The sequence below is a fragment of the Schistocerca americana genome, chromosome X, assembly GCF_021461395.2.
Source record: "Schistocerca americana isolate TAMUIC-IGC-003095 chromosome X, iqSchAmer2.1, whole genome shotgun sequence".
NCBI lineage: Eukaryota > Metazoa > Arthropoda > Insecta > Orthoptera > Acrididae > Schistocerca > Schistocerca americana.
In genome coordinates, this window is record NC_060130.1 from 294,020,412 (window position 1) to 294,048,077 (window position 27,666).

The following is a 27,666-nucleotide window of genomic DNA, read 5'->3' on the forward strand; positions in this document are numbered from 1 at the left end:
CCTCCAAATACTAAGGCACCATCAGAATGATTTGATGCTCCATATTCTTTGTTTGCCTTTATCAGTATCAAAGTTAGACCATAGACTCTATATTGAAAAATGAATTGAAGCTTTTTAAATTTATTTGTATTGTCATTTCTTACATTTGCCATGGTTGATGAAAAGGTTAAATGTTTAGATCCTTGATCAGATGAAGAAATGCAGAGAGCTTCTACATATTACATATTACCAAACAAAGATAAATATAAGATTTGGGACTCTGAGGAGCAAGAGATACCAATTATTACAACCTACATTAAAGGGAAGACACATGGAAAAAGGTTCACTGGAACACAGAACATTTGTTGCTTAAAGACATCAAAGATGGCACAGCTGCACATCAGAAATAGTTTTCCACGTTGCACTGTCAAGATAAGAGCTAACTACATTGATCAGTGACCAATACTAGGAGATTACGTTCTGAAGAAGAATCGATAATAATATTTTGTTATTGCCTTCACCTCTAACTGGATAGGTGAGCTCTTACACATTGTATCATGGTTTAAAATCTAGTTGCTGGTAAATGATATTTCAGGTAACCACAATTTTTGTTTTTAAATTGCTCTATTGACTTGCACAGTAGCATAACTAAGATGCCCTTCACAAAACTCTCATACTCACACCCTTGGTGATTGAGTATTCTGAACCTGAGCCTGATCTTATTGTTCATTTTTGAATTTGTTACATTGCAGCAAGGTGTTGTGCAGTCACATGTAATGTAAAACATTGAATGTTTTGTGCATCATTGTGAAAATTTAAATTAAAGAAAATGTATTGTCATCAAGTTAACATCATAATACTTGTATTTACAGAAGATAAATATTTTTTGCCAACTTACTATGCATTTGTATTTTTGTATTATTTTTCTTCATTATCATTTTCTTTTTGCAGTGGCATTCACGATTTATGTGTTCCTGAAAACCTGACTGAAAATATTGCATAATGGGTATCCAAGACTTGCAAGCTTTTATTGATAGTTCACAAATACCAGGCAGTTCAGTGCCCGTGGATTTATTGAGAATTGCCCGGGGATTGGCAGTGAAACAGAGTCGACAGCAGCAAAAGACTGGAAAACCATTAAACCATGTTAATAGCAAACTGAGTCTTGTAGTGGATGGGGAGTGCTGCTTGCATCGCCTTTATGGTGGCTACTTCTCAGGTAAATTATTTTTTGATGGCAATTTTATGTTGGAGCAGGTATGTGAACTCTTATTTTGCTATTACTGTAAACATACTCAAATCATAGTCGTGAAAATCTGTTTAGTCTAAGACACTGTCTCCAGCTAGTCAGTATGTGCATTACATTGATTAAGTTTTTACATGATTTGCAATTGTAAGAGTGTCTTGATTTGGGATTTCAACTTCCTGTTCAGTTATTCAGTAAATAAACTCCTGAGTAATTTTAGACCCTAATAAAAATAACATTTTGAGACAAACTTTCATGTAACAATGTTCAGTAACCAGTACCAATTACTGGAGTGTGTCAAATAGCAGAACTCTGGCATGCAGCAAATGAGTATTGTGTGTGAGTAAATGATTATATAAACTTCAGCAACTGATTAGAAGTACAAAAACATTGTTTGAAATATTTTTTGTTACATAAATTATTGCTCCTGTTGAGTTAACAGTTCTCCATATTTTTAGATTGGGTCTGTGGTGGCCAGTGGAATCGAATGGTCCAATTCTTAGCCATTTTGGTCCAGACAATACAAACTAACAACATTGAATTAGCAGTATTTTTTAACGGGTGTTTGGAACAGCAACGAATGAATGAATGGATCACGTCCCAACTTCGCATTAGGCAGAAGATTAATCAGGTTTGTATTACTGAACTGCTGAGATAGCTCTTTTTATTATTTTATTTTATTTATTTATTTATTTATTTATTTATTTGCTTCAATTTTGATAAGTGCACTATCCGCATCTTGTCCATTAATGTGCGTATGTAGTTCAGAGATAACAGCAAACCAAATGTCAGCTTGGCAATTTGGGAAATTCTGTGTCAGTTTTATGTTACCATCTTTTGAAGCAGCTCGGAGAGAAATATGGCTGGTTTTGGGGTAGATACACCCTAACTTCGAGAATGGTAGATACTACCACTTTTATGATACTGCAATCTCTGTGCACACTTCAGCAGTCGTCGAGAGGTATCGGACATAATCAATTGTACATCAACTATGTGATGATTAGACTTATATAAATCACTGGGGGGGGGGGGGGGGGGGGGGGGAGCAGGAGGGTGGTGGTATTTGATCACTGTGAATAAGACACTGATTAGATTGAAGTGAAAACAATCTACATTGGGCAACCTCTTGACGCACCTACCACATTGTAGTTGCTTTATGATTGCCTAGATATGTGGAGCTCAATGTAAGTAAACATGTAGTTATTTACCTGTCTGGGAGATTTGAAATTAAAATTGGAACCTTATGCTTCAAAATACAACCTCCCAACTGTGCTAGTGGACCACTGGTGAATATTGACGAGCTACCAAACAAGATTTGAGGGGTCCAGTACTATTGATCATTCCCCTACCAATCTGAAAGCTATTTGAAATATTTAGACACAGTATTACAAGAATGTATTCATCACCCTGTGGTGAGAGAAATTGACCTGTTTACACATTTGTATAGAATTTGATGAAGACTTAGACCACAACTAAGGTTAGGGAACAGCATGATTGTAGCTCAAAGTGTTGGTGGTGGGTAGGTGATGAAACAAAGAAACTTAATGAATATCTTAAAGATGGCTGAGCTACGCAGCTTTCTTAAGTATAGTCGCAAATTTCTATTGTGCAGAAACATGGCTTTAGACCCTAGAGCACTTACAGAAGGAATTGTCTGGTAAATGTACTGCTCCACCCCCCCCCCCCCCCCCCCCCCCCCGTTCTTACTGATATGTATAAAGTCAGATTAATTTGTCTCTGTGGTGCTTTGGGTGCCAGGAATTAGGTCATACTGTACACATTAATGAAGGCATTAAATGTTGCACAATTTAAAAATGCATCTCCACCATCTTTGAAGAAACTAGTAAGTAAAGTCAATACTTCACTTTTGGCACTAGTATTTTGATTCACCCTTGTATAGGATTTTTTGTCATAATATAATGAAAATAAATAGTACAAAATACAGATACACACTGGATATATAAGTATGCTTTTATGAGGATAATACATGTGATTGGCTGTGGCCTTGATGAAGGAAGTATCCCAGCATTTTCTTGCAACCTAAATCAGGGTGGCTGGAATAACCTCTGTTCTCCAGAATATGAGGTCAGTGTCTTAAAAACTGCTGTGTCATATGCAGTTGGTACCTGTTGTATGATATTCACACACAATTTGCACTACACAAGTTGTAACATCCTCAGTGTGTGTCATCAAATGCAGGTCGCAGTTCTGTACATGAACCATTGCAACGAAAGCATGAGAGTGTAGAAAAGGTAAACATCAGCTAAAAAGGGACAGAGTAACTGCCTGATCAGTCATTTTGTTCATTATCTAATGAAAATTATATTACATTATGATTGTACGGGAAGCCCTATAAAGGCTAGTAATTTCCACTTCCACTCTTCACAAACATATCACAAAAAAAAAGGTCAGTGGGGGTGGGAGAATGACATGACAGTAAATAGTTATGATGTTGTGATACAATTTGAATAGATTCAAGAGTTATGTGATATATTCAAAAGTCATAACACATGATTTCCTCTTTGCTTCCCAGAGAGGTTCATTTCAAACCTTTCTATAACCACTTCATAACAGGCAAACACCTTCACAGAGAGGATAATTTTGAAGAGAAGTTGAGAGTATGGCATACTTTCTGGGCATTTTCTCAACTTGACAGAATCTTTGTAAACCACCGTCTATTACGTATCTCCATTCTAATGATCACTGTAAAAGTGGTGATTGACCTCAACACAACTTAGGGCCAGCTTAAACAGGCTCTATGTAGAACAGTGAATGTTTCTCAGAAGATATGATTTTTCATCCTGTGGTTTGGGTGCAGACCATTTGAATTAAACCTAACAGTTTTCTGGACCACAAGGATGGGGGTTTGGAGCAAATATTGTTAATATTGATCAGCTTTCATGAAGTTGCTGAAGTAGTTGTGTTTCCTGGTGCCAATGAAACAGTTGTTGTATAACGCCTTGTGTATGAAGCGGATTTACTGTAGTTCGGTGCACATTTCTCACATAAATGAGAATATATCACAAAACTGATGACTACACAAAGAAACACGTTACAGAATGTATGGAAGTAAAATATGTTATCACACACACCTCACTGAAACGTGTGAAATTAATCTCAGAAACAAGAACATATTCAGTAAACAAGACCGATAATGTTAACAGAAATTTAGAAACAATGCAGGGCTTCCTCTGTTGGGGAAACGTGTTCGCTTTTTCTGGCCAGCAGGCCAATGAGGTTAAAGAGTGTGAGAAGGCAGACTATTTCTTAAGGTGGACATGTATGTGCAAGATGGAAAGTTGAGTGTGTTGCACGTTGGTGACATAGATTATTAATGAAATTTTGTTATGGTACACAGTACACTTTAACATTAGTGAAATGCATATTTCATGTGCAAGATACTGTTCCATTTACTTCAAAACTGTGCTGTCACAGATATATTTTGGAAAGTTAATAACCAACAGAAATTCAACAAAGTGGGTGAATATTTGTAGAGAATTGATTGAATTTAAAAATGTTTTGTACTGCTCTTGGAGATAATCAGTGTGAACAATATCTCAAAATTGCAACCACAGATGAAAACATAGTGCTCAATATGTATATATTATAGATAGGTGATAAAAAGTGTAAGGATTAGCTGAAGAAAACACCACCATCCTTGTGCAAAAATGAATTTTTGGGGAATGTTTGAACTGTTTAAAAAGGTATCCAACTGATGTGTGCTGTTCAGATACTATGTATGAGGTGTTTCCAGAATGAATTTTGACTCTGCCAGGAAGTTTTATGTATGAGATGCTCATGCCAAGAAAACTGCTCCATCATGAATGATATCGGTTTATGAAAGTTAATGGCTCCCTGAGTTACTGGCTATGCACCTATGGTTAGAATTTCATGCTGCATTAAGTCTGTGGCTGGTAAATACTGTATTTCATGAAATAACAATGTAAATCCCTCTCACACAGGATGCAAGAGATTCCTGTCTGGCTGTGACGAATGCATTATTTTTGTTCATTTGATTTTTGATGAATGGTGTGATTGCATGTACATCTTTGTTCAGCAGTGTTTACCGATTCTTCAAGGATAACTTTCTGTGTCTTCTACCACAATGATGGGTCCTCAGAGTCTCCTGAGATGCTATTTATTGTGACCAAAACTGTTCAACTTTTAGTGCTTCTATTTCTTGTAAATGAGTGATGTGGCGTAGTGATCAGCACACTGGAGTTGCATTCAGGAAGATGATGATTTAAATCCCCATCCAGTCACTCAGATTTAGGTTTTATGTGAAATGCTAAATCACTCCCAGACAAATGCTGAGATGGTCCCTTTGAAAAGGGCACAGCCGATTTCCTTCTCCATACTGTCTGAATGTGTGCTTGTGCTCTGTTTCTAACAAATGTGCTGTTGACAGAATGGTAAACTCTAATCTTCCTTGTGTTTCTTGTACACTAGCCAGTACTCTTCACTGTAAAATGGTTGGTTCCTGTATTCTGAAATTATCTAAGCACAGAGGAACACACACTTTTCTGTTAATACTTTCGGCCCAGCTAATGCCTCTTTCTGCACGTATGTGAAGTCTATCTTGAACTTTTTCTGATGAGTATACTGACCAGAAAGATATCTCCTGTGGGCTCTTGGATTTTGATTGTTATCCAAACTCTTCCTATTCCATGACGAATAATGTCAGGTATGTACATGTTTGACAATAAGACATATAGTTTAGTGTAAACTCTGTGAATAGGCCTTCTTTCCCAGATTACTCGTGTCTTTGCTGTGCTGGCACTGCTAGACCGGTGCACCAAGTCACCAAGTTGGACAGTTTGTGACTCAAAGTCCAAAATGCTCACAGGAAATCATTCCCAAGGGTAACATCAAAATCCCGACTTTCATTAGCACCTCCATATAAAAGTTATGTTAACCTTTACCAATCTACATCTTATCACAGCATGTCCTGAACAGACTGATAGTTTCTGTACCCAATCCACTTTTGTGATAATTTTGAAGTTTTTAATACTGCTTATTGGCAGAGGCTAAAAATAATGGGCTCACCTGAGCACCCATGTCAGTTAAAATTTTCACTGATTTTTTTCCCTTTATGTTGCTTTTTATAATCATGTTTTCCACCACCAGTAATCTCTGAAAGGTAACATGATTTAATGGGAACTCAGAGTGGCGGCTGCACCTGCTCCCGTCCCATTCAGAAATCCATATGCACAGTTTTCTCTGTACCCTCGGAACCTTCCATTGCCTCAGTTTCATCTGTACTGTGAATGGTCACAATTAACACTTAAATGACCAATCTGTCTGCAGTGAGAACAGCAGGGGCCTGACATCTATTTCTGTATGCCCTGGACACTTACAATGTCTACAATGTTCTCATAGTGAATACACGATGAGAATCTTTCCCATAAGAGGAAGATGAGACAAAACAGTTAGCCTCTTCTCTCAGTAGTGCAAGGTGATGCATACTTTATTTCTCTACCAGTTGGCGGATTTATCCCCATGATAAACACATCCACAGCTCTGTGTCTGCCTCTTGAAAAAGTAAATCATTTCTTCCTCTCACCCCAGGAAATAAGCGTGATATGGAACTGATTGGGCAAGGTCTACAAAAACCTCAAAATATTCCCTGGTCCATTGACTGAGGGTGGACAGCTTGTTGCAGTAAAACCCTCACCCTTGGCCAACATATCAAAACTGCCAGCATTATGAGAGTCTGCATAGGATCTTGCATCTCCAGTCAGGTTCAGATGTGCAATATTAAACTTAAAACTGTCAAGCCAAGAACACATCTGGCAAACATAGTGCATGTTTTGCAACACTGTGGCGACATTTCCTGAATTCTTCCCCGAGAATGAAGTTATGAAGTTAACAGGGGGGAAACTGTTAACCCATGGGAGTGTGCTACAAAAACAATGAATGTCTGTGTGGTTAATGGAATCAAAGAGTTTCCTGAATGCTGAATTCTACTTTTTGATTAGATGATGGCTCTTGGTTTGCTAGCAGCTGTACCTGCGGTTCAAGGGTAGGGGCCTCTTATCTGATCTTACAAAGCTTTAAGTGGCTCACTACTGCCCTTGTCTGCAGTACTTTCCATTGATGACTGTGCAGTGGGCATTCTGTCATTTAAAGTTAGTGGCAACACTTACAGCAAAAATTAAACAGCAAGTGCAGAAGTGCTAAGATTTCTCCCTCCGAATCAGCACCTGAAAATAAGTAAACGAAAATATACTGCTCTCTTCTCAGACATCCGTGACATCCTCAGCGTTTCCATTTGATCAGGTCAGCAACTGGAAAGCAGTGCTTTAATGACACTTAAAATGTTTTCTCAATGTAGAAGTGGTAGCAACGTTGTTTTGGTGTCGAAGTGACAGCAATGTGGTGAGGTGTTGATGGTTCATGTGCGGAGGCGGGGACACATTGGCTGTAGCAAGCTAGATGACTGCATCTTGCAATGGATAGCCTGCTGGCATGTATGTGGCAATGTAGAATGTGTTGATGGCAAGTGGCTGGCAAACAGCAAGGCAAGCAGCAGCTCTGTGACATGCTGTAGGTGACAGTGAACCCACTGCGTACCAACTCAGCCAATCTCTCACCGGCCCAGTTAGCATCAGATATCTTAGTCATGGCAGATGTTGACACAAAATTGAAGCTTCCTTATTGACCAAAAGATGCAAATCCCACTTCTGACACCTGTTTTTCTTTTTATGCAGTAGACAAGACATATAACAGTTGCACCCAGGTTTTCCAGTGAAGCTCTTATCCAGTCGTGGGGTCACAAAAACGATGTTAACTTCAGTACTGGAACGGAGTCCAAAGAAAAATGAGTGTAGGAGGATGCATGTTGTTATTAATTGGAAGCCGGTGCTACAGTGTGTGTCCAGCCTGGAACCAGTGCTCCAGGTGGTGGCCAGCAGTTACGTGATTTCTCTCCCACCCATCCTATTGACTACTTAGAATGGGTAATAGTGAGCACGTTGTCAGCAGATCACATTCCATGTGAACAAACAGCCTCTGTTGAAGCAATGATCCTACTTGGTGTGTAGGCCACAATGAATTCTACTTGAACATTATGGGAGATTATTAAAATGAAAAATTAAAAATAAAATGAAGTGTTTCAGTCACCAGTCAGACTGGCTGGGTGACCTGCACAGAGGATTTAGTCCAGTTAAGAAAGGAAAATTAGGGGGAAAAATGTGGTTAGTCACAAATTTTTGCACAGTGATAGTGGGAATGTAATGAGTAGCATACTAAAAATTCTGATTGGTGGGATGTGAGTGTGGATGAAGGGGACTTGAGAGTGGTAGTTGGAGCTTGAAGGGCCCTTTTTTGTTATTTTTGACTATCTCAAAAACTGTGGCTTCTAGTGAAAATGTTTCCTGGCACAAAATTAAACTACATTAAATTTCTTTATTCTTTAGCACTGGTAGTTTCTGCATTGTGGGGGATGGAAACATTTCAGATTATTAAAATAATATTTTAATAATATAGAATTAGATTTACCTCGTTAAATAATGTGGCTCAAGAACAAATATTAAATGTTTGTACCACATCAAAGTGCTGCAGCATATTACAGGATTGTGTTCTAGGAGTGTAACATGGTGGAAAATGGGGGAAGGTAGGTTGCTGGATTGTGGTCATGCACTTCCCTCCTTCATAGGTCTGCAAAACGGAGAGAGAGCAAGCAATTCCCCATTCTGTCTAGTGCACTACGTCGTAAAATGGAACTACACAGCATTGCAGAAAGTTATACTGAATCTGCTGCAACTTGCATATGAATTGCTGGCCACACTGTGTGCAGACGTGCCTGGGGTATTTATTTTCTGCAAAGTGCATTGACAGTACATGGAATTCAGATATCAATTACTAATTATTCTAAAGCAAGATACACATATGGATAGAACCTATGTAACTCTCTGCACCCTACTCTACATTCCTAGAGGGGAAATAGATTCTGAGTCATCCAATACACCAGCTGCCAAGTTCTTTCAGGAAAGGCAACTCCCTGAACCAAGAATGCTGCTCACTTTTCAGTTTACAGGCTTCACTATATCTCCCCAGCATTTCCTGTCCAATTCTCTCATGTGAGTGGATAAAATAACTTAACTGTGCTTGTAGTTGCACAGTGGAGTTATTTTCTGTTTATTACGTATTTACTTGCAGTTAAGTGGGAGAATACCTCATTTCAGAATATGGAGTCATTGACTAGTTGGAAGTGTTGTTTAACAAAAATGATAAACTTGGCGATGTCAAACTGAAGTCAATGAACCGTATGTTTCTGTGGAAACTTGGACTGTGGTGTTTTTTTTAATGAGTTTTTATCTGGTTCCCTTGAACTGTTATTAGCTTGTCAGTGGAGCCAAAAAATGTTGACTGGACGAAAAATTTGTGTAGTCACACATTTTTGTGCTGTGGTAGGAGGGTATGTCATGAGCAATATACCAAAAATTCTGATCAGTGTGGTGTGAGCGTATGGGTGAGGGTTTTCTTGAATATCTTGCCTGCTTGTTCATTATTTTGCAGACCTATGAAGAAGGTAAGTGCACGACCACTATTCAACGACCTACTATTCCTCACACTCGTAAACACCTGGCCCCCCCTCCCCCTCCACCCTGTTACAGCCTCAAAACGCACAATTTACCCCTTAGTATGGCCAGATGTGGGACATACATTAAATATTTTTTTCTTAACATGCTGCCTTTAACAAAAAACATAAAGTGTATACCATTAAAACATTATTTTTAATAATCTGTGATTTTACAATACCTTCCAATGTGAAAACTAATAGTTCTTTAGAAAAAATTAGTAGGATCTTTTATGTAGGAAATAGAATGTGGTTTAATTTTGTACTGGAAAACACTTCCACTAGACGTTGTGGTTTTATAGACATTATAGAAAAACCTAAAAAAGTCTCTCCCACCATTCCGGATAGTTCATATGTTGTTCATAACATTCCCCCCTATCACTGTAAAAAAAATTTGCAACTACACAAATTTTTTCCCTCAATAGACATTTTTTGTCTTCATTGGTGGGGGTTAATAATGGTTCATGGGCAATAGATAAAAACTCTCATGAAAATACCACATTCCAAGGTTTCACAGAAACATATGATTTATTGGTGTCTGTTAGACCAAGTTCACCACTTGGGTTAACCACCACCTCCAACTAGCAAATCGCTTCATGCTCTGATGTGAGGTCTTTTCCTACTGAACATGTGCTCACTCACTAAAATGCAACACCCGCCTACCAAGTTTTTGATGTCGATGAGCTTTTACACTTGTGGAACACATTTTCAAATTCCTGCAGTCTTTCCAGTTTAGAAAAATGATTTTGTTGTTTGGGAAGAATCACTTATACTTTAAAGGGACATTATAACTAGTGTAAATTGGGAGAAGTTATTTACTTTTAAAGTAAGTACATAATTTATAAATGAATTTAAAAGTTTTGGTGTGACATAAGAAAGCGATTGCAAAGCCTAGATATATATCTCATGTTGAAATGTAGACAAGAAGTATCTCTAGCTTCAAACCATAAAAATTACTGCTTTGTACGTAAAAAATAATTCTTTAAGAAAAATGTGCTAAATAACAGGATAGTAGTTGTCTACTGGGATGTTGACTGATTACATAAGCTGACAGACTGAATGACATAATTACATTCTATATTTGTCACCACAGAGTTGAATGTATGTATGTTCAAGTTGGCATAATGAAATATAATTCTGAAGGACATGATGTAGAGTGGAATGTGCAGTAAAATTTTAACTGTGCTGTTAGAACATAAACACCTCTGAAATTGGGATGTATTCTGAAAGAAGCACCTAAAAGGTATGACAGCTATGATACCATTTAAATTGTTGTGTGTTACTGTCAGTTCCCAACCTACCTAATACGTTAGAAATTGCTACATATTATGAAAAAAATGTATGTCACGCACCACGTCATATCTCCCTGCAAATCAACATTAGTTCTTTTTCATATTTATAAAATAGTATGCTAACAGTTCCTACATAGTTCATGCCATTTTTGCAAAAGGAACCAGATCCACAACAGTGTGTATATTATTCAGAAAAGACACTACCATTGCTCTTGTTTGTCATTGCCAACTGCCCTGTTATGACTAACACTGAAGTTTTAGCTGAAGTATGAACAACACTGCTGACAATATAATTACTGTTAGGTCAGCAGTGTTGGGAGACAAAGCACTATCGGCACAAATTGTCCCAACTTGTAACGACTTCTATGAATTAAGGACTAGGAATATCAGAGCTTGAGAAAGTTTATTGCATAATGTTTATAAACTCTACTTGAGAGCAAGTGCTTATCCTACACCATTGTATATTAACTACACTTTTTTGTTTCTTTCTGTCATTTATTCTTGTTTTCCATTAACATTGTTTCATTGAGTATAAATGACAGGAACTTCGTAATTACAATGAAACAAATGCTAGTGGAATTAACATTGTGTACATAGAGAATTTGAAGTGATTGACAAATAATGTGAGAAACAATAGGAAAAAGTTAATTCTGGGAATGTAAAAGGGGGGTTAAACACTGTCAACATCCCAAGGACACTCGACTCGTCTGCTATACCTGGGAGGACTGGCAGGCCACTACTCGGTTCTGCAAGCTTCGAGAAGCAAACCTTTTACCACTTGACTTCAGGAACAGAATGTGGCACTTTTGTTTTTCATTTACTGCTCCCGCTAATAGCGCTTCTCTGGAAGTGCTACTTTCTGCTGGGACAGCTCATAAGTTTATTTCCAACAGGTGCAGGGACACTCCTGCCTTTACGGGAAAGTTACTAGCCCTTCAGTTGGCATAGTATGGTAGGACCAAAAATACTATAGATGAATTACGGAGAGATCCAGTTCCAGGCTGGAGAGAGACCCTTCCATCAAAACTCTGAGAACTGGTTCTGACATCCCCAACAACTGAGATGATGGTCAAATGGCATGGTTAATAATGATATATTTCACTTTATATGTTAGGAAAGATTTGGCAATTCTGCAAGCAACCGTCTGTACATAGCTTTTGAATTTAGAAAGTAATTGATGCCCTTTTAGAATAATAGTAGTTTGTTCCATCCAAACCTTCAGTGTGCCATAGTTGGAGGTTTTGTTAAGAGGCCAAACTGTATATTATAATAAATGTTCTATTAATGTACATTTGTGAAAGGATTACATATAATGAACATGAATATCTTTCAAGCTTTGAAGTTAAAAAAATTGCACAATATAATTTTTATGTGGAGAAATTATTTCATGTTATAACATTTTTTTAAATGGTATTATGGTCAACTTTGACTGTAAAATGTTGGCACAGTTTTTACAATACTCTACTAGATAGTGATCACAGTGCAGAAATTGCAGTAGTGAACTTAATGAATAAATAATTTTACAGTCCTAGGTTTTCATATTTCATAATGCTCTTCAAAAAAAATGTTGTGGCTTGGAACCCCTGCCATGAGAAGTGTTACAAAATTGTCTCTCTGTTGATAAGCTTTTCCTCTTTTGATGCAGACCAGAAATATTTTTTTTCGTTTACATTGTTTCATCTTTGTGTTATAAGATATTACTAAATATATCTCTTGGAATTCTTAGGTTTTGAAGCACATAAATATAAAGGGAACACCACCACCTAAAGTATGGTGGGCAGCTCCAAGTTGTTTGAGGACGTGTCTTCGTATGGCTCTGAGGCATCTTAGTATCAGTGTTGTAAGTATTTAATTTAGTATCAAAATATTGTTAATTCCTAACAAAATTGTGGTTACTGTTCGTCTATTTTGAGGATTGTAATCATGGTGTAGTGTGTACTTTAGAAGTAAGGATCATTACTCAGGCAGGGGGCCACAGTTATTTGAAATAAAAATAGAAAACTGTGGCAAATAAGATATATTGGTAGACATAGTATGATTATTTAGTTTTGTTACTAAATATCACTGTTACTGTTCTCCCTCTTCCAGGCTAAGGTCTTCTTAGAAATGGGCTGACTACTCTCTCAGAAAATTCAGCATGTCACACATCAGTTTCAAAATTTTTTTCCCCCCATTTGTGTTTTGAATGCTCTGATGCAGCCTCCACAGTGTTTTTTCTTATACCAATCTCTTTGTTTTGGATTATCAGTTAGTTGTTATATATATTCTAATCTCAGGCTGCCTCACAATTTTTGTCTTCCACAGCTCTGTCTAGTACTGTGAAAGTTATTCCCTGCTGTCTTATATCACATGTTCTATCAGCCTATCCCTTCTTCTTGAAGATACGATGAGATGGCTGCTGGATCAGTTGTCTGTTGATGTTGGCTCCGTGTTGTTCAAATGGTGTTCTTGTGTGGCAAGTGCTGTTATTGGCAACTTGTCACTGCACCAAGTAGTGAAAGTTTCACTTACCCAAGTGCATGTTTTCTGAAAGACATTAAGTTTCAATAAGGCAGGGCAAGTGTTTAATGTGTTGAAATGCATTTGGATGCCACCAGTAAGGGGGGTCGTTGCTCTCCTGTTGGTGCAGCGTGACAATGGAGGTTTGCACTATGTCAGCTGAGGAGCAGCAGCATGCAGACAATAGGCTGCATCAGGAGCTCCCTGCCAGCTGTTCTGCAGTCCCGACAAGCTGCAATTGGTGTGAGGCGAGCTCATCGGAAGATGACATAAGTAAGTCAGCGGCACAGATCAACATGGAGAGCCCATGCACTGCATTGTGCGTCAAATGAGCAAACAGATGTGATCAGTATGGCTAGCCACAAAGGAACAGTGGCAACTGACATGACTAATTCGAATGATAAGGTAAAAGGGAAAACTGCAACAGTTAGAAAGTGGTGAATATACGAAAGTGGTATGAAGACTTGATAGTATTTATTAAGCAATGCAGAAATTAAGACGAGTAACAAGAAGAACCAGGAAGTTATACGAGAGCAGCTTGGTCCAAAAAGAAAGAATCCAAAGGCTGTATAGGTACTGGTATGTTCAACTTTTTAAGGAAGAGTTATGATAAACCAAAATGGAACTATGGAAACAGTTCGAGGAGACTAGCTCAGAAATGGATCCCTGGCGAATCCTATACATAATAGTCTGCAAGAAAATACAGTCACCGGCAGTCTGGTACACACTCAAAAGGGACAATAACAGAAAATTGTGAATAGTTGCTTGCTTTGCTAATGGAAACACTACTTCCAGGCGACAGTGATGTCAGAGAAGTAAAAGGAGACAGAAGATCAGCATAAGTTTATGACAAAGGTTACAAGCTGTCTGTAGAAACAATAAATATTTATACCTGTTCACACAGAGAAATTAAACAAAAAATTTTAAGATTTAAAAAGAGAGACTCTCTAGGACTGGATGGGCTCCGCTGGAGTAATACAAGCCTGATCAATTAAATATTTACTTGCATGACTTATAAGAGTATCTTTTGCAAGGAAGGGTCCCTGCACAATGGGAAGCAGCAAGGTGTGATTGTTAGTAAAGTGGATGAAAATGATTCAGTGTTATCAAAATCCTACAGACCAATGTGCGTTCAGAATATTATCGACAAGATATTTGCAGAATTACACTGGTGTGTGAAACTTAAGGATGAAAATAACTTTCGCATGTTTTGTCACTGTCGAGTGACATAGCTCGCTAAAACATGGACTGTACATAGAAATAACTGCTACGTTATAGTACAGAAGCTAACTACATAATGAGACGAACAGAAATTGCACATACATTCAAAGACATAGTTACACTGAAGCCACCGCGATTCATATTGGTTCCCTATACATTACAAAAGGTGGTTAACAGGGCAGTACATGCTCTGTATCATACTCACAAGGTTGGTAAAGAGTTCTTGTGATAGTACATTCCATTCCTCCTTCAGAATGGTGTAACACATCTCCCCAATGCATTCCACAGACTCATGATGGGATTTAAGTCAGGGAAGGTGAAGCTGGTCCATTTGCTGAATATCCCCTCATTTCAAGAGCTTCTCCACTTGCACTGTTTGATATGGTCACGCATTGTCATCCATAAAAATGAAGTTGATGTCAAATGCACTCCTGAAAAGATGCACATGTTGAGGAGTGTGGTGTCACAGTAACGTTGACCAGTGAGTTTACCGTGTTCAAAGATTTGGAGGTCAGTATGACCATGCAACATTATGCATCCCTACACCATAATACCTGGACCACCAAATGATCCTGTTCGACAATGTTTGTGGGTGCATTATGTGTTTCCATCTTTTACCATATGAGGGTACGTCCAGAATTGTTGAACCTGATGATTTTGGTGGTTCAGGTGTTAGGGGGTGGGGAGACGTAACATTGCATGGGTGTACTGACATCCAAATCTTTGAACATGTTGCACAGACCCATGTAACTTTATTCTGACACTGTACTCTTTCCCCATGTGTCTCTTTAAAAGGTGTGTGTTCTACCATTAGTTCCTTTTTATGGATGATAATGCTCAACTGCATCGAACAGTGCAGGTGGAGGAGCTCTTGGAATGAGAAGATATTCGACGAATGGACCGACGTGCCCGCTCCCCCATTTTAAGTGCATTGAGCAGGTTTGGGATACATACAGGAGACGTATTGCAGCACATCTAGAGGCAGTGACGACTGTCCAGCAGTTGTCATCTGCACTGGTGGAGGAATGAAGTGCCTTATCACAAGAACTCCTCACCAACCTTGTAGCAGTATGGGAGCACATTACAGAGCAAGCACTGCCATCCTTGGTGATCACACACTCCATTAAGAATCATGTCTGGCTTTTGTAATGTCCAGTTGACCATAAATTGCGATGACTTCAATGTAATTATTGCCTTTCAAATAAAAATGTTAATTCTATTAGTCCAGTTGACCGTCATAAATTGCAGTGACTTCATTGTAATTATTACCTTCGAATAAAAGTGTTACTTCTATTAGTCTCGTTGTTTATTTCTTTCTGTTACCTTCTGTACAATACTTTAGCAGTTCTTTCTCTGTATGGTTAAAGCTTTATCGAGCTATGTTACTTGGTAGTGACACATCAAGCTAAAGCAGCTTTTGTCCTTAAATTTTGCACCCAAGAGATGACAAAATCATAGACTACTACACGGAACTGAGCCCTCTCCAGTACCGATTGAGAAGAGGCAAGGCAAGGCAACTAAAGATTCAATAAATAAGGTAATCTTGCTAGTGACAGAAACTCATTCCACATGTGCTCTAGTAACGATGATCAATAGTATTGATGCTTTCGATAACCGATGGTTGCCATCTGTTTTTGATCACCTTACGAAGTTGGAGTATCCAGAGACATTGTACAACTACTCGAGACACTGTTGCTACAGGACACATGCATCGTTAATATGACTCTGAAAGGAAATAACAAAGACAATAACATAAGTTTGCTGCAGGGGTCAGTGTGTGGTTCAGAGTTTTAGAATGTATCCCATGAACTTGAAGGATGTTGTCAGAATGGCAGTGTCACTAACACCTCACAAAACCACTAACCTTCAGCTAAAAGGGAACCTAGTAAAAAATCCTAAGATAAAATAAATGGGGTAATAATTAGAAGTAGTAAAATGATATATTTATGGTATTCCAGGATGAACATCATAATTTTGCACATAATACAGAGGAGACAGGCAGAGTAGGTACACAAGGTTTGGTACATAGGACATCCACAACTGAGATGCATAATAATTAATTTAGAGAGATCTGCTTCAGTTGCGCTAATATTTATTCAAACCATGACTGGTTCCAAGATTTTAAAAGCCCACCTTCGTGTGTATGAAATTATTGTATTTGGTAATACATAGGAAGTGGCTGGGCCAGTCAGTGCAAGAGTTCCAATCATTGCATGTTGGTGGAAACTGTGTGCTGCTGGGCAGGTGCATTGTAGGAGCACCAACCACTACTGTCTAGAGGGCCACACTGGTGTGGCCCTCCATGCAGTACTGGTTGGCCTCCTGTATGGCTGCCCAGCAGCTGAATCTTTTTGCCAGCATGCAATGATTGGAACTCTTGTGCTGACTGGTCCAACTGTTTGCTACCTATTACCAAATAAACTAATTTCGTACACCTGAAGGCGGGATTTTAAAATCTTGGAACCAGTCGTGGTCTGAATAAATATTATTGCAACTGAAGTGGATCTCTCGAAATTAATTATAAGAATAGGTACTAATGTGATGATCAAATTTATAATCATCACAGATAGGCAGTTCGTATTTCCCTTCAGGACAATCGGAATATACCACCAATCTATATTAGCATCAGTCGTAGTATATGGTAGAGCACTTGAGCTGTTTGATTGCAGCTTGTAATGTAAAACCAGATACATTAGTCAGAAGAGATCAGTGAGGACTACTACAAAGATTAATGGACACCCACTGCACTACTCCAAATGATGCATTGCTAGTAATTGTAGGAATATTTCCATTGGAATTGGTAATCAGGAATAGGGGAGCCCTTTATGGGTTAAAGAAAGGCACTCAGATGGAAGTTTGAAGGATACTTGAAAGTAATGTCAGTACCAAGAAGTTAATACAAGATTGCATATTAAAAATGTGACAAAATGAATTGGATACTTCAAGCACAGGCAGGGGAACATACAAATTTCTCCCAATTAGGAAGGGATTAAAAATTAGATTTTTAACTCATCAAGTGGACTGATACATTATGTGACAGATCAGGGCCTGTACCCTGTGTATAGTCTGCTGGTAAACTTGTGAGTGAGCAGTGCTCTTGGTTGTGGAAGTGGCCTTTCCTGGAAGAATCCTGCCACTGCCCTGCAGGCACAGCCAAAATCAGTTGCATGTTTCCTGCCCTGCCATGTAGTGCAGTGTGCAGGGATTTGAGATGATGCTGTTTGTGTGATTTTAGTTACTAGAATCAATTAATTCAATCTGTGTGTTAAGTAATACTTAGTTATTCAGAAGTGATTAATATGTGTACTACATCACAAGAAAATTTGTACAATACAGAGATGAGCTGTTTTTGGATTACACACCTTGTGATCATCTCTTATGTAATGAACAGCTTCTAGTAAAAAGTTGACACAAAAAGAACTGTTGGCTAATATTGGCAGTCCCAATCAAAGGGCTGCAATTTATATAAAAAGTCAGCATTGCCACAATGTTACACATCAGAAAGGAATGTGAAAGTAAACCTCATGATTTACGGAGCTGCCAAGAAAGAGTGCTAATAATTTTAGGAGTAAAACCGTTGTTAATAGACAGCTTATCAAAATCTATAATTCGACATTCATTTTAGGACTTTAACAAAACTCAAAATAAAGTACCGATGTTATGGAAATTACTAATTGCTGTAAAACCAAAAACCCATTTTCCTTGGCAGAAAGGTGTTTCGCACATGACACTGTGTGAAATGAGATTTATCTGGGAGAGATATGTAAGTTAAAGGTTCTTGTAGAGAGAGGTGATGTAATTGACTAGTGATGGACATATTTGAGGCAACTAAGGAAATTGAGAGAGAAAGGTAGAAAGTTCTTTTATATCACCAAAATTTGGGTGGACAACAACATTACTTTCAGAAAATATTTAAAGGGTCCTGCCGTTGTGTACACTGTTAGTGAAAGCAACAGGATCACCATGATGAATATTGGATTTAATGATGGGTTTATTTATTAGTTGACATCAGTGTTATCCTCTTCAAAGTATTGCCCATTACCTGTTATATGGTTATGGCAGCACTTTTGATAATTGCCGAAATGCTTCTGGACTTCTGTTTTTGGGGTAGCCTTAGCTCACTCACCAATGCGTTTTAGATATCATGTATGCTTGTGAAAGACTGCCCTTTAAAATTTTCTTTTGTTTTAGGAACAAAAAAGAGTGATTTGGAGCAAATATGGAGGCTAGGGCATCATTACAGTATTGTTTTTGGTCAAAAATTCAGTAACACACAGTGATGTGTGAGCCAGGTGTATTATCACGGTGGGAAAAAAAAGATGTATTGCCCTGCCACAAATACAGGCTGTTTTTTACTGCTTCTCACAATCAGAGTTGAAGTTATAAGTTGTACTACTCATTGTTCGTTTCACCTTATGACAGAAATTCATAATGCACCATACTGTTGAAATCAAAGAATACTTTGAACATAACATTAATATTTGACTGCTCTCGTTGAGCTTTTTTCCATCCTGGTGATCCAGAATGCTTCCACTGGGCTGGTTGCACCTTAATGTCACATAATATTTGTCACATGTTACATCACCAAATATGATCCATTTCAGTTGTTCTGTATCATTGTTGCCTTCATCTAGCAACTCCTGAGCAATTTGCATTCACCACGGTTTTTGTTCAAAATGCAATAATTTTTGAACAAATCTACTTGAAACATTTAAAATAATGCCATGGCACGAGTCATTTGATACGCCAACATCCTCAACAACTTCTTTGATTATGATTTGGCGATGTCTCATTGTTTGTCCATACACTTTTTCCACAGTTTCATTGGCTGGTGTGCTGGTGCGTCCAGGGCACTCGTCATCTTAAACATCTTTACGGCCTCCTTCAAAATGCTAATACCACTTCTTGTAGTGCCGCATGTAAAAACAATGGAGACATTTACATCAACACTGTAGTAGGTCCTAACAAGCCTAGATTTGCTTCTGGAGGAGGTTGAGCAGATACTAACACACATACAGAATACTAGATCACTTCATTAAAACTTGAACAATCTGAAATACTTAACTTGAAAACAGTCCATGTCCACAAGAATGTCTCTGTATTTGTTACTGTTACTGTCACTGTAACTTATCACCTGATACAATACAGAATGATAGTCACATCTCAGTATACAGTTGACTATCAACTTCAATATAAAGTTTTTGCTTCCAATACAACTTGCACTACTGGATCTGAAGTAAGGTGATTCTGTTGTCTTAGATGATGATTTGATAGCAGGGTGAACTATGCCACACTCTGATGTAAATAATTCATTTGTTATTGTATCAGGTAGTGACTGTCCTTACTCATGGTTCTCTACCACCTTTGACATGGGACCTCATTCTTTCGATGATACCAACTTATAAATCCTTGTTTTATGTCTAGTCGACTCTCCAAAAGCAATTTCTAAAACTTAGGTGCACCTTATTCCATTCTTACAGTAAAATTTAATACAAATTCTTTGATTCATCTTTTCACAAAATAAATAATTACTAATAGTGCCAAAACACTTGTAACATTTTTGTCAGGTGACAGGAAACTAAATATGTAATATGGGTAACTTTGTGCACACACTTTCCAGACATGTTTACCAACACTATGACAAAAAAAGCCCTGCTAATCAGATTACTGCAACACAGAAAATTAAAAATTCGCTATTCCTTTACGAACACACTTGGCATAGCAATAAAAGTAATGTTTCAGCGGAGCCTGTCAAAGAAAACTGATTCTTCTTAACTGAAACATAATTCCGCACAGTAATTGCACAATATTGTATTCAAAATTCTGTCAGAATACTTTCATTGTTTTAGGAGGAGATAATAGACAAATATGCATTCAGATGAAGAGGCATTAGGTTTTAGATTTGTTGTAGATATGTTGAATTTACCAACTGTCTACATTAAAAATCATTAACCCCCCCTCCCCAGTTTATGGTGAAGTGGCCTGCAAATACCAGAAGAAATACATATCCGGTCTTGAATACGTTTTGACAGTATTGTGAAGAGGGTAGATTACTACTGACCATAAAGTGCAGATGCCGAGTCACAGATAGGCACAACAAAGAGACATTCTGCTATATGGTGAGTAGTAATCTGTCCTTTTCATAATATTGTCATTATTCCATCCTGGCTTTTCCGTTGTTTTATTGTGTGCTTTTTGGGTTTCACAACAGTTGTAACCAAACCATTTGTGATGTTCATTGAAGTATGTTAAATGTTCGTAAATGCCAAAGGTGGTTTCCTAACTTCAAATCCGATAATTTTGATCTTTCCGACTTGTGCTGATCAGAGACTAACAACTTTAGACCCTGACATGTTAAGGATGGAAGTGGAAGCAAATCCATGTCAAACAATCAAGGAACTGTCAGACACACTTTTCCAACCCTGATTGATCGTCTAAGAACGCTTACAGAAGATTTGTAAAGACACATGAAGCTAACCGACTCACCACACGCAACTTATTGCTTCAGTGGCACAACACCTAGGTGTATTTTGATCTCTGAATCACTGGAGATGAAAAGTGGGTCCTCTTTAATAATTTAGAATGCAACAGGCTGTGGCTCTCTTTGAATGAATTGCCACCAAGTACAGTCAAACCAGGTTTACACCCCAAAAAGACACTTTTGTGTGTTTGCTGGAGTATTCGTGGGCCATTCGTTCTGAATTGCTGAAACCTGGATAAACTCTGAATCCAGACAATTACTGTGAACAGTTGGATCAAGTAAATCAATCTTTAATTGAAAGGTACCCAGTCATTGTCAAGAGAGAAGGTGTTATTCTGCAACACGATAATGTAGGACCATACTATGCAAGATGAACCCTGGAAAAAATTAATGTATTGGGGTGGGAGGTATTGCTTCACGCACCATACTTGCCAATATGGGAGCATCGGATTTCCACTTATTCCGATCGCTGCAACATTTTCAAAGTGGCAAAAAATTTGAAAATGTGGATGATGTCCAAAATGCCATCTCCAGGTATTTTGCTCAAAAACCAGTTGATTTCTATTAATTTGGCACTAGATGAGAAAAGGTTGTTGTTAAGTGATTACATTATTAATTGAAAATAAAAATTTGTTAATTTTATGTCTGTTTGAATATGGCAAAAAATTACATTCCCGTCCCCCTAATATGTGTACAAATTTGAAAGATAGATAAGAGATAGATGGGCATGTGGCAGTGTGGGCACTCCAGAGCACACATTGTGGGGCTGTACTCTCTATGGAGATGCGGCATGTAATGGCTGTCAGGCATTAAGGATGCTGGATCCTAAAGCTGCACTTAGGAAGTAGTCAGTGTTGCGCACCTTGGATGAAACTGCAGCTGCAGTTCCAAGGCGGCCAAGGAAAACTTCACATGGCACTCAAACACACATCAGCATGCTACCATCCTGGCTAGACAACACACCCTACAGATGTAGAGAAGACAACTGAGGTCAGCGACCACCAGATGCAAGTGGTTACGGAAGTGAGAGTTCGTAGATGTTACAGTGAATTGTTGAATCACTCGTTATAGCGGAAACGCTACTGACGGGCTGCCCTCTACCCAAAGAATCCAGCAGATGATTCCTGTTGACTCGGGTAGCATGTAGGCAGATCCAGTGAATGCACCGTAATAAATGAACAAAAACAGAACAGCTTCTGTAGTACCACCACCACCACCACTAGTGGTGTCGTTGGTTAGTTGGGTCTTTGGTTAAGGGTTTTATTTTATATTTGTAGTGGTAGAAGGTGCATGTAGTATTAGTATTTCTTTTTAAATTCAGTACCAGGAATAAATAATTGTATATTGTTCATGAAAAGTAAATTTTTTGGCCTATTTTAGCATCTCAGATAATAAGCTGTAATTGTGAAGAATAAATAAATGAAAATGTAATAAATTCCTTCTGCTAAGTAGAATTTTCCATCTATTCATTTCCGTACTATTCCTGCAGCCAGCCTCCCTTTCTTATCTTATCATTCCACTTAATTTTCAGTATCCCCCGGCTGCACCACTTCTTAAAAGTTTCTATTTCCCTCTTCCCAAGTATCCTACAATCCAGATTTACTTCCATACAATGCCGTACTCTCAACATAATTCTCAGAAATTTGTTTCTCAAGTTAAGGCCTGTTTTTACTATAAACAGATGCCTTTTGGTGAAGATTTCTCTCTCTTATTTTGATATTGTGTTATTTGATCCCAAGTTTTCATGCTAAGTTGTTAAAAAATCATATTGCTGCTGATGCTTAATACTCTTTCCTTTCTTAGGTTTATACTGAAGCCATATTATTTATTCAGTAAATCTTGTCAGGTACCATAGATATACAAACATCCTGACCTGTAATCCCACTTGCAAACCTTTCTTTTTATTTCCTTAATAAGTTATTTGATATACAAGTTGGAGAATAACTTCAGTCTGACTAATGCTGCATTCAATCAGAGCACTTTTCCCTCTGCTTCCATTCTTATTTTTTGCTCGTGATTCTTGGAACAGAATATGATGTGTATTTTGCCTTTTTCCTTTAGTTAATACCTATTTCTTCCCCCACTTCACTTTATCGATCTTGTCTCTCTCTCTCTCTCTCTCTCTTCCCCCCCCCCCCCCCCACCCCACCCCCTAGGCTGGCGTATTCTATGAAATTATTTTAATTTTGCCTAACTCTTGTTGTTATAATCAGGCATATTGTCAGAATTGCCTTTGTGGTGCCTTCAGCTTCTCTACATCTGAACTGTGATAATCTAATAGTTCTATAATTTTATTTTTCATTATTCTGCATAATATTCCGATCTGCAAGTTGAATGCGTGAGCTGTTGAGCTGGATATGCAATAGTTCCTGCATTTCCTATGTGGGGATTATGTAGATGATATTCTTCGCAAAGTCTGATGACATGGCTTCAGTCTCATAGAGTTTAAACTAACTTGAATAATAATATACATGTCATATTTTCCAATGATTGAAAAAATTCTTCTGGAATGTTGTTTATCCCTTCTACCTCTAATCACGAATATTCCAAAGCTCTGTCAAATCCATACTCTAATTTTGGATTCCCTCTGTACTCCAAATTGACCCCATTTCATTTTCTCTCACAGCATCATACAGTTCCTCCCCTTCGTAGAGAACCTCAGTGGAATTTTTCCCAGCTACTTGCACACTCATCTCCATTTAACAGTCAAAGTCCTTATGCGTTTGTACTGTTGACACTCTTGCTTTAAAATTTTCTGAAAGCTTTTGGACCATTCCATGCTGAGTGGTCTAATTTCATAAAAAGTTTTTGCATGACCATAACAGGTTAAGCTGAAATTTTGTTTGGTGTTTTATCCATTAGCAGCAACTGTAGGTGTATATAATGAAGAAATATATACACATACACAATAGTGCCGTGTTCAGAAGGTTACACCTATGTTCCTGAAACTGGTAAAGAAATGTAAATTTCTTTTATGTGACTGGTTGCTTGTTATTTCATGACGTGAAAATCTGAACATGTTCCCAATGAACATTGGTAAAGTTTCGTGATCATTAGTTCACTCCTGGAGACATATGTGGTTAACACACCACTCTCTCAGCCATTGTCAGGTTTCATGACTGGAGCCGCTACTTCTCAATCAAGTAGCTCCTCAGTTGGCCTCCCAAGGACTGAGTGCACCCCACTTTCCAACAGTGCTTGGCAGACCCTGATGGCCACCCATCCAAGTCTAGCCCAGCACGACAGTGCTTAACTTCGGTGATCTGACAGGAACTGGTGTGACTGCTGTTGTAGGGCTGTTCACTAATGCAAGTATGTAAGCCCCTGAAAAAGAACAAGAAGCGGGAGGTGTGGAGGGTCTTTTAAATGGGCCCATATTCTGCTGCTTCTCAAATTAAATGTGACATCTTTCATTATGCTCTGCAATTGTTTAGTACTCTCTGTGGTAGATAATGTCAAGAGTCCTGAAGATTAGGAAATAAGCTTGAGTCAGAGAACCCCAGTAAGTAGTCTCTTTCATTTTTTAGACATCTCTACAGCATTCAGCTGTACAAAATTCTTTTTATAAAAAACGAAATGTAATGAGAAATCCAGTATAAAGAATAGTTTTTTTTTTTTTTTTTTTTTTTTTTTTTTTTTTTTTTTTTTTTTTTTTTTTTTTTTTTTTTGCTCTCTTAATTTCAGGTAATCATGTTCGAGAAGTGTAATTTTTGAGGTTCTGTCTTATCAAAATTTCTTCCCAAGCCAACCTATCAGTGACATCATTTGGCTGGCAGTATAGTTTTCCTCATTATGTTCTGTAGCAAATTAATGGAACCTGTAAAACACTCAATGGGTCTGAAGTAAGCATAAGCTTATGATCCTGAAAGAGCTCTTCTGTCTCTGGACTCTGACACTTACAGAAATATATCATTAGCTTGGGATCCTGCTTAAAGAAACCTTTATCAGGTTTGGGAATGTGTGGTAAAGAAACTCGACAGTGGCTGCTGCTGCACAGCTGTCAGTTGTGGCCCCTATGCCAATGGGGATGTTGGTTTTCTCACTTTAAAAGAAACCAGCAATGGTTAAGCCACCATGGACCATACCAATACGTTTATAGAATTTTCCATGTGTACAGTAATGTTCCACATTAGCAGCAAACTATGCTAACATACAGTACACTATAGCTTAAACCAGAATTAAACTAGCGCATCAGTAGCATTACTCAATAAAAATACATACTAATTGTTCTCTATAACTGTGAAGTTCTTAGCCAGTCTGATTGTGTAGTTGTAGCAGATAAAAAGGCTGAAATGTGTCACAGAGTCGTGACAAGACACCCAAACAACCTCCACCCCCCCCCCCCCCCCCACCCCCTACCCCCCAACCACCACCACACCACTTTATCTCACTTCCTAGTTATCAAGACTTTTGATAGTGCCTTCCCCATAGTGTAATAAACAATTATAGAACATAATTAAAGATGTCAGATTTGAGTACCAGTGGGAATATGGGCCCACTTTCAGTGCACCCCCACCTTGTCATTGTTTTTTAGGTTCTTACATGCTCGCAGTGCAAAACCAAATATTGTTTTTTAGCTGGTTTAGAACATGGAATTTTTAATTTAAGTGATTTAAAAGAGTTTGTAGAAAACTTGGTTACTGCCGTACCTGTATTTGTCTGCCCAGATTTGGTGAATACCCATTTCACTTTATGTTGAACGGCACAATGTTGTTGTTGTGTTACAAAGAAGCTTTCTTTTTGGCAAAGTTTAACTTGAAGAATTTACATCACAGACTTACAGCAAACAGAAGGTGGATGAAGACACTTTTGTATTACTCTTTGTTTTTATGTAAATGTGTTTCCCAGCATTTTTAAATTTGTATTGTAACTACATTGAAAAATTGTTTTTACAGTTATGTACTATGGATGATCATCATCAAGAAGTGATTGCCTATTGCCGAGAAAATTGTTTTTACGGGTTGATGGCTGACGATGGGGAATATGCAGTGTTTGATCCGCCGCGATACTTCTCTTCAGAACATATAAAACTTACATATAAGGTATGATTCAGGAATTTTCATGTTCACTTCAAAAGAAGTATTTCATTTTGGGTTATTTCTTCCTGCTTGTTATAAATGAAAGACAATAATTTCCTTGTATTGATTAAAATGAGACTCTTGTTTTTCTTGGAATTCATCATAAATTTTCCATGTTCTGAGTTTTCTTTAACATTTATGTTCTTTATTTGATTAACAGTACTCCTGAATTGAAAAACCTTACCTCAGTTCACAGAGATGTTAAGACAACTATGCATTGTATTTACTCAATTATATGATGAAGTTTTTTCCTGAAATTCAGCAGTTGAAAAATACAGGGTTGTCTTATATTTGCAGATTAAACTATAGCTACTGAGGTCAACATTTTTGTGTTATTTAGCAGAGTATATAGGGTTAGTCTTACAGTTATATGAATTGTCTTACATTTAGAGATGAAGCTTCAGCTACTGAGGTTAGACGCAGATTTATTTTGAAGAATTTGGAAGGATAGGTCTCAGCCATCCCAGTGAAGTAGACATGCGCCTCTCTATGATTCTGTTAGCTGGTTACCTCTCACTGTTTAAGATTCAGCTTTTCATACCCATTCAAATTTGTCTGTCCATTAACACTAGAGCCGAGTGGTCTAACAGTAAAATAGAAACATGGAATGTGAAGAGTATTATGCATGTCCTTGTTTTTGGTTGAGTAATTCCACAGTTTACAGAGTAATACAAAATGACTGTTGGCAGTTCCTCACAAGTAAGTACAACCTGAAAACAAAAAAAAAAGGTAATGTTGATTCATAAATAGTTTGTATCAACAAGGTCAAGTAAAAGAACACTGTATTATGCTTATGGCTCAAATATCTGCTCCAATTTGTGTATGGGCACTGCAGATCCATGTTTGTTGTCTAAAGCCCCTAAACAGTGTGGAAAATTCCACCTCAATTCGAAATCCTGTATGACATCCAACCATTCTTCTCTAAGAGTTTGGAGGCTAAAGGTAAACAAAATGACATTTAAAAAAATCTAATTAAATACTTTGACAACACAAGACCCCCCCCCCCTCCACTCTCTCTCTCCATTCATTTCAAAAGTTCTATATTTTCTGAAGTGTTACATACTGAAATTCGATAGATGCATAAATAGAACCTTAAACTCATTGAGTTTGCATTATGCCCATCAGTTGGTGTTAAGAGTGTAGTGCCTTGACAGCATGGCAACAAAGCAAGAGAAGGTTTTGTGTGTTGGAATATGCAAGATGTTAATTGTTACAACAGTGCAGCATGCATTCAGAAGGAATAATGCAAAAAAACTGCCATGTAAACAGATCATTGCGTGTTGGTATAC

General features: G+C 37.9%; 1 protein-coding gene across 1 annotated transcript in view; it reads left to right on the forward strand.

The window, feature by feature from the left end:
* Window positions 1–27,666, forward strand: part of LOC124555131 (constitutive coactivator of PPAR-gamma-like protein 1 homolog) — a 217,321-nt gene that overhangs the window by 14,521 nt on the left and 175,134 nt on the right. Inside the window, exons 2-5 of the mRNA XM_047128943.1 lie at window positions 931–1,198; window positions 1,684–1,856; window positions 12,825–12,938; window positions 26,195–26,341. Coding sequence (XP_046984899.1) covers window positions 982–1,198; window positions 1,684–1,856; window positions 12,825–12,938; window positions 26,195–26,341 — 651 coding nt within the window. The 5' untranslated portion in view covers window positions 931–981. The remainder of the gene's footprint in view (window positions 1–930; window positions 1,199–1,683; window positions 1,857–12,824; window positions 12,939–26,194; window positions 26,342–27,666) is intronic.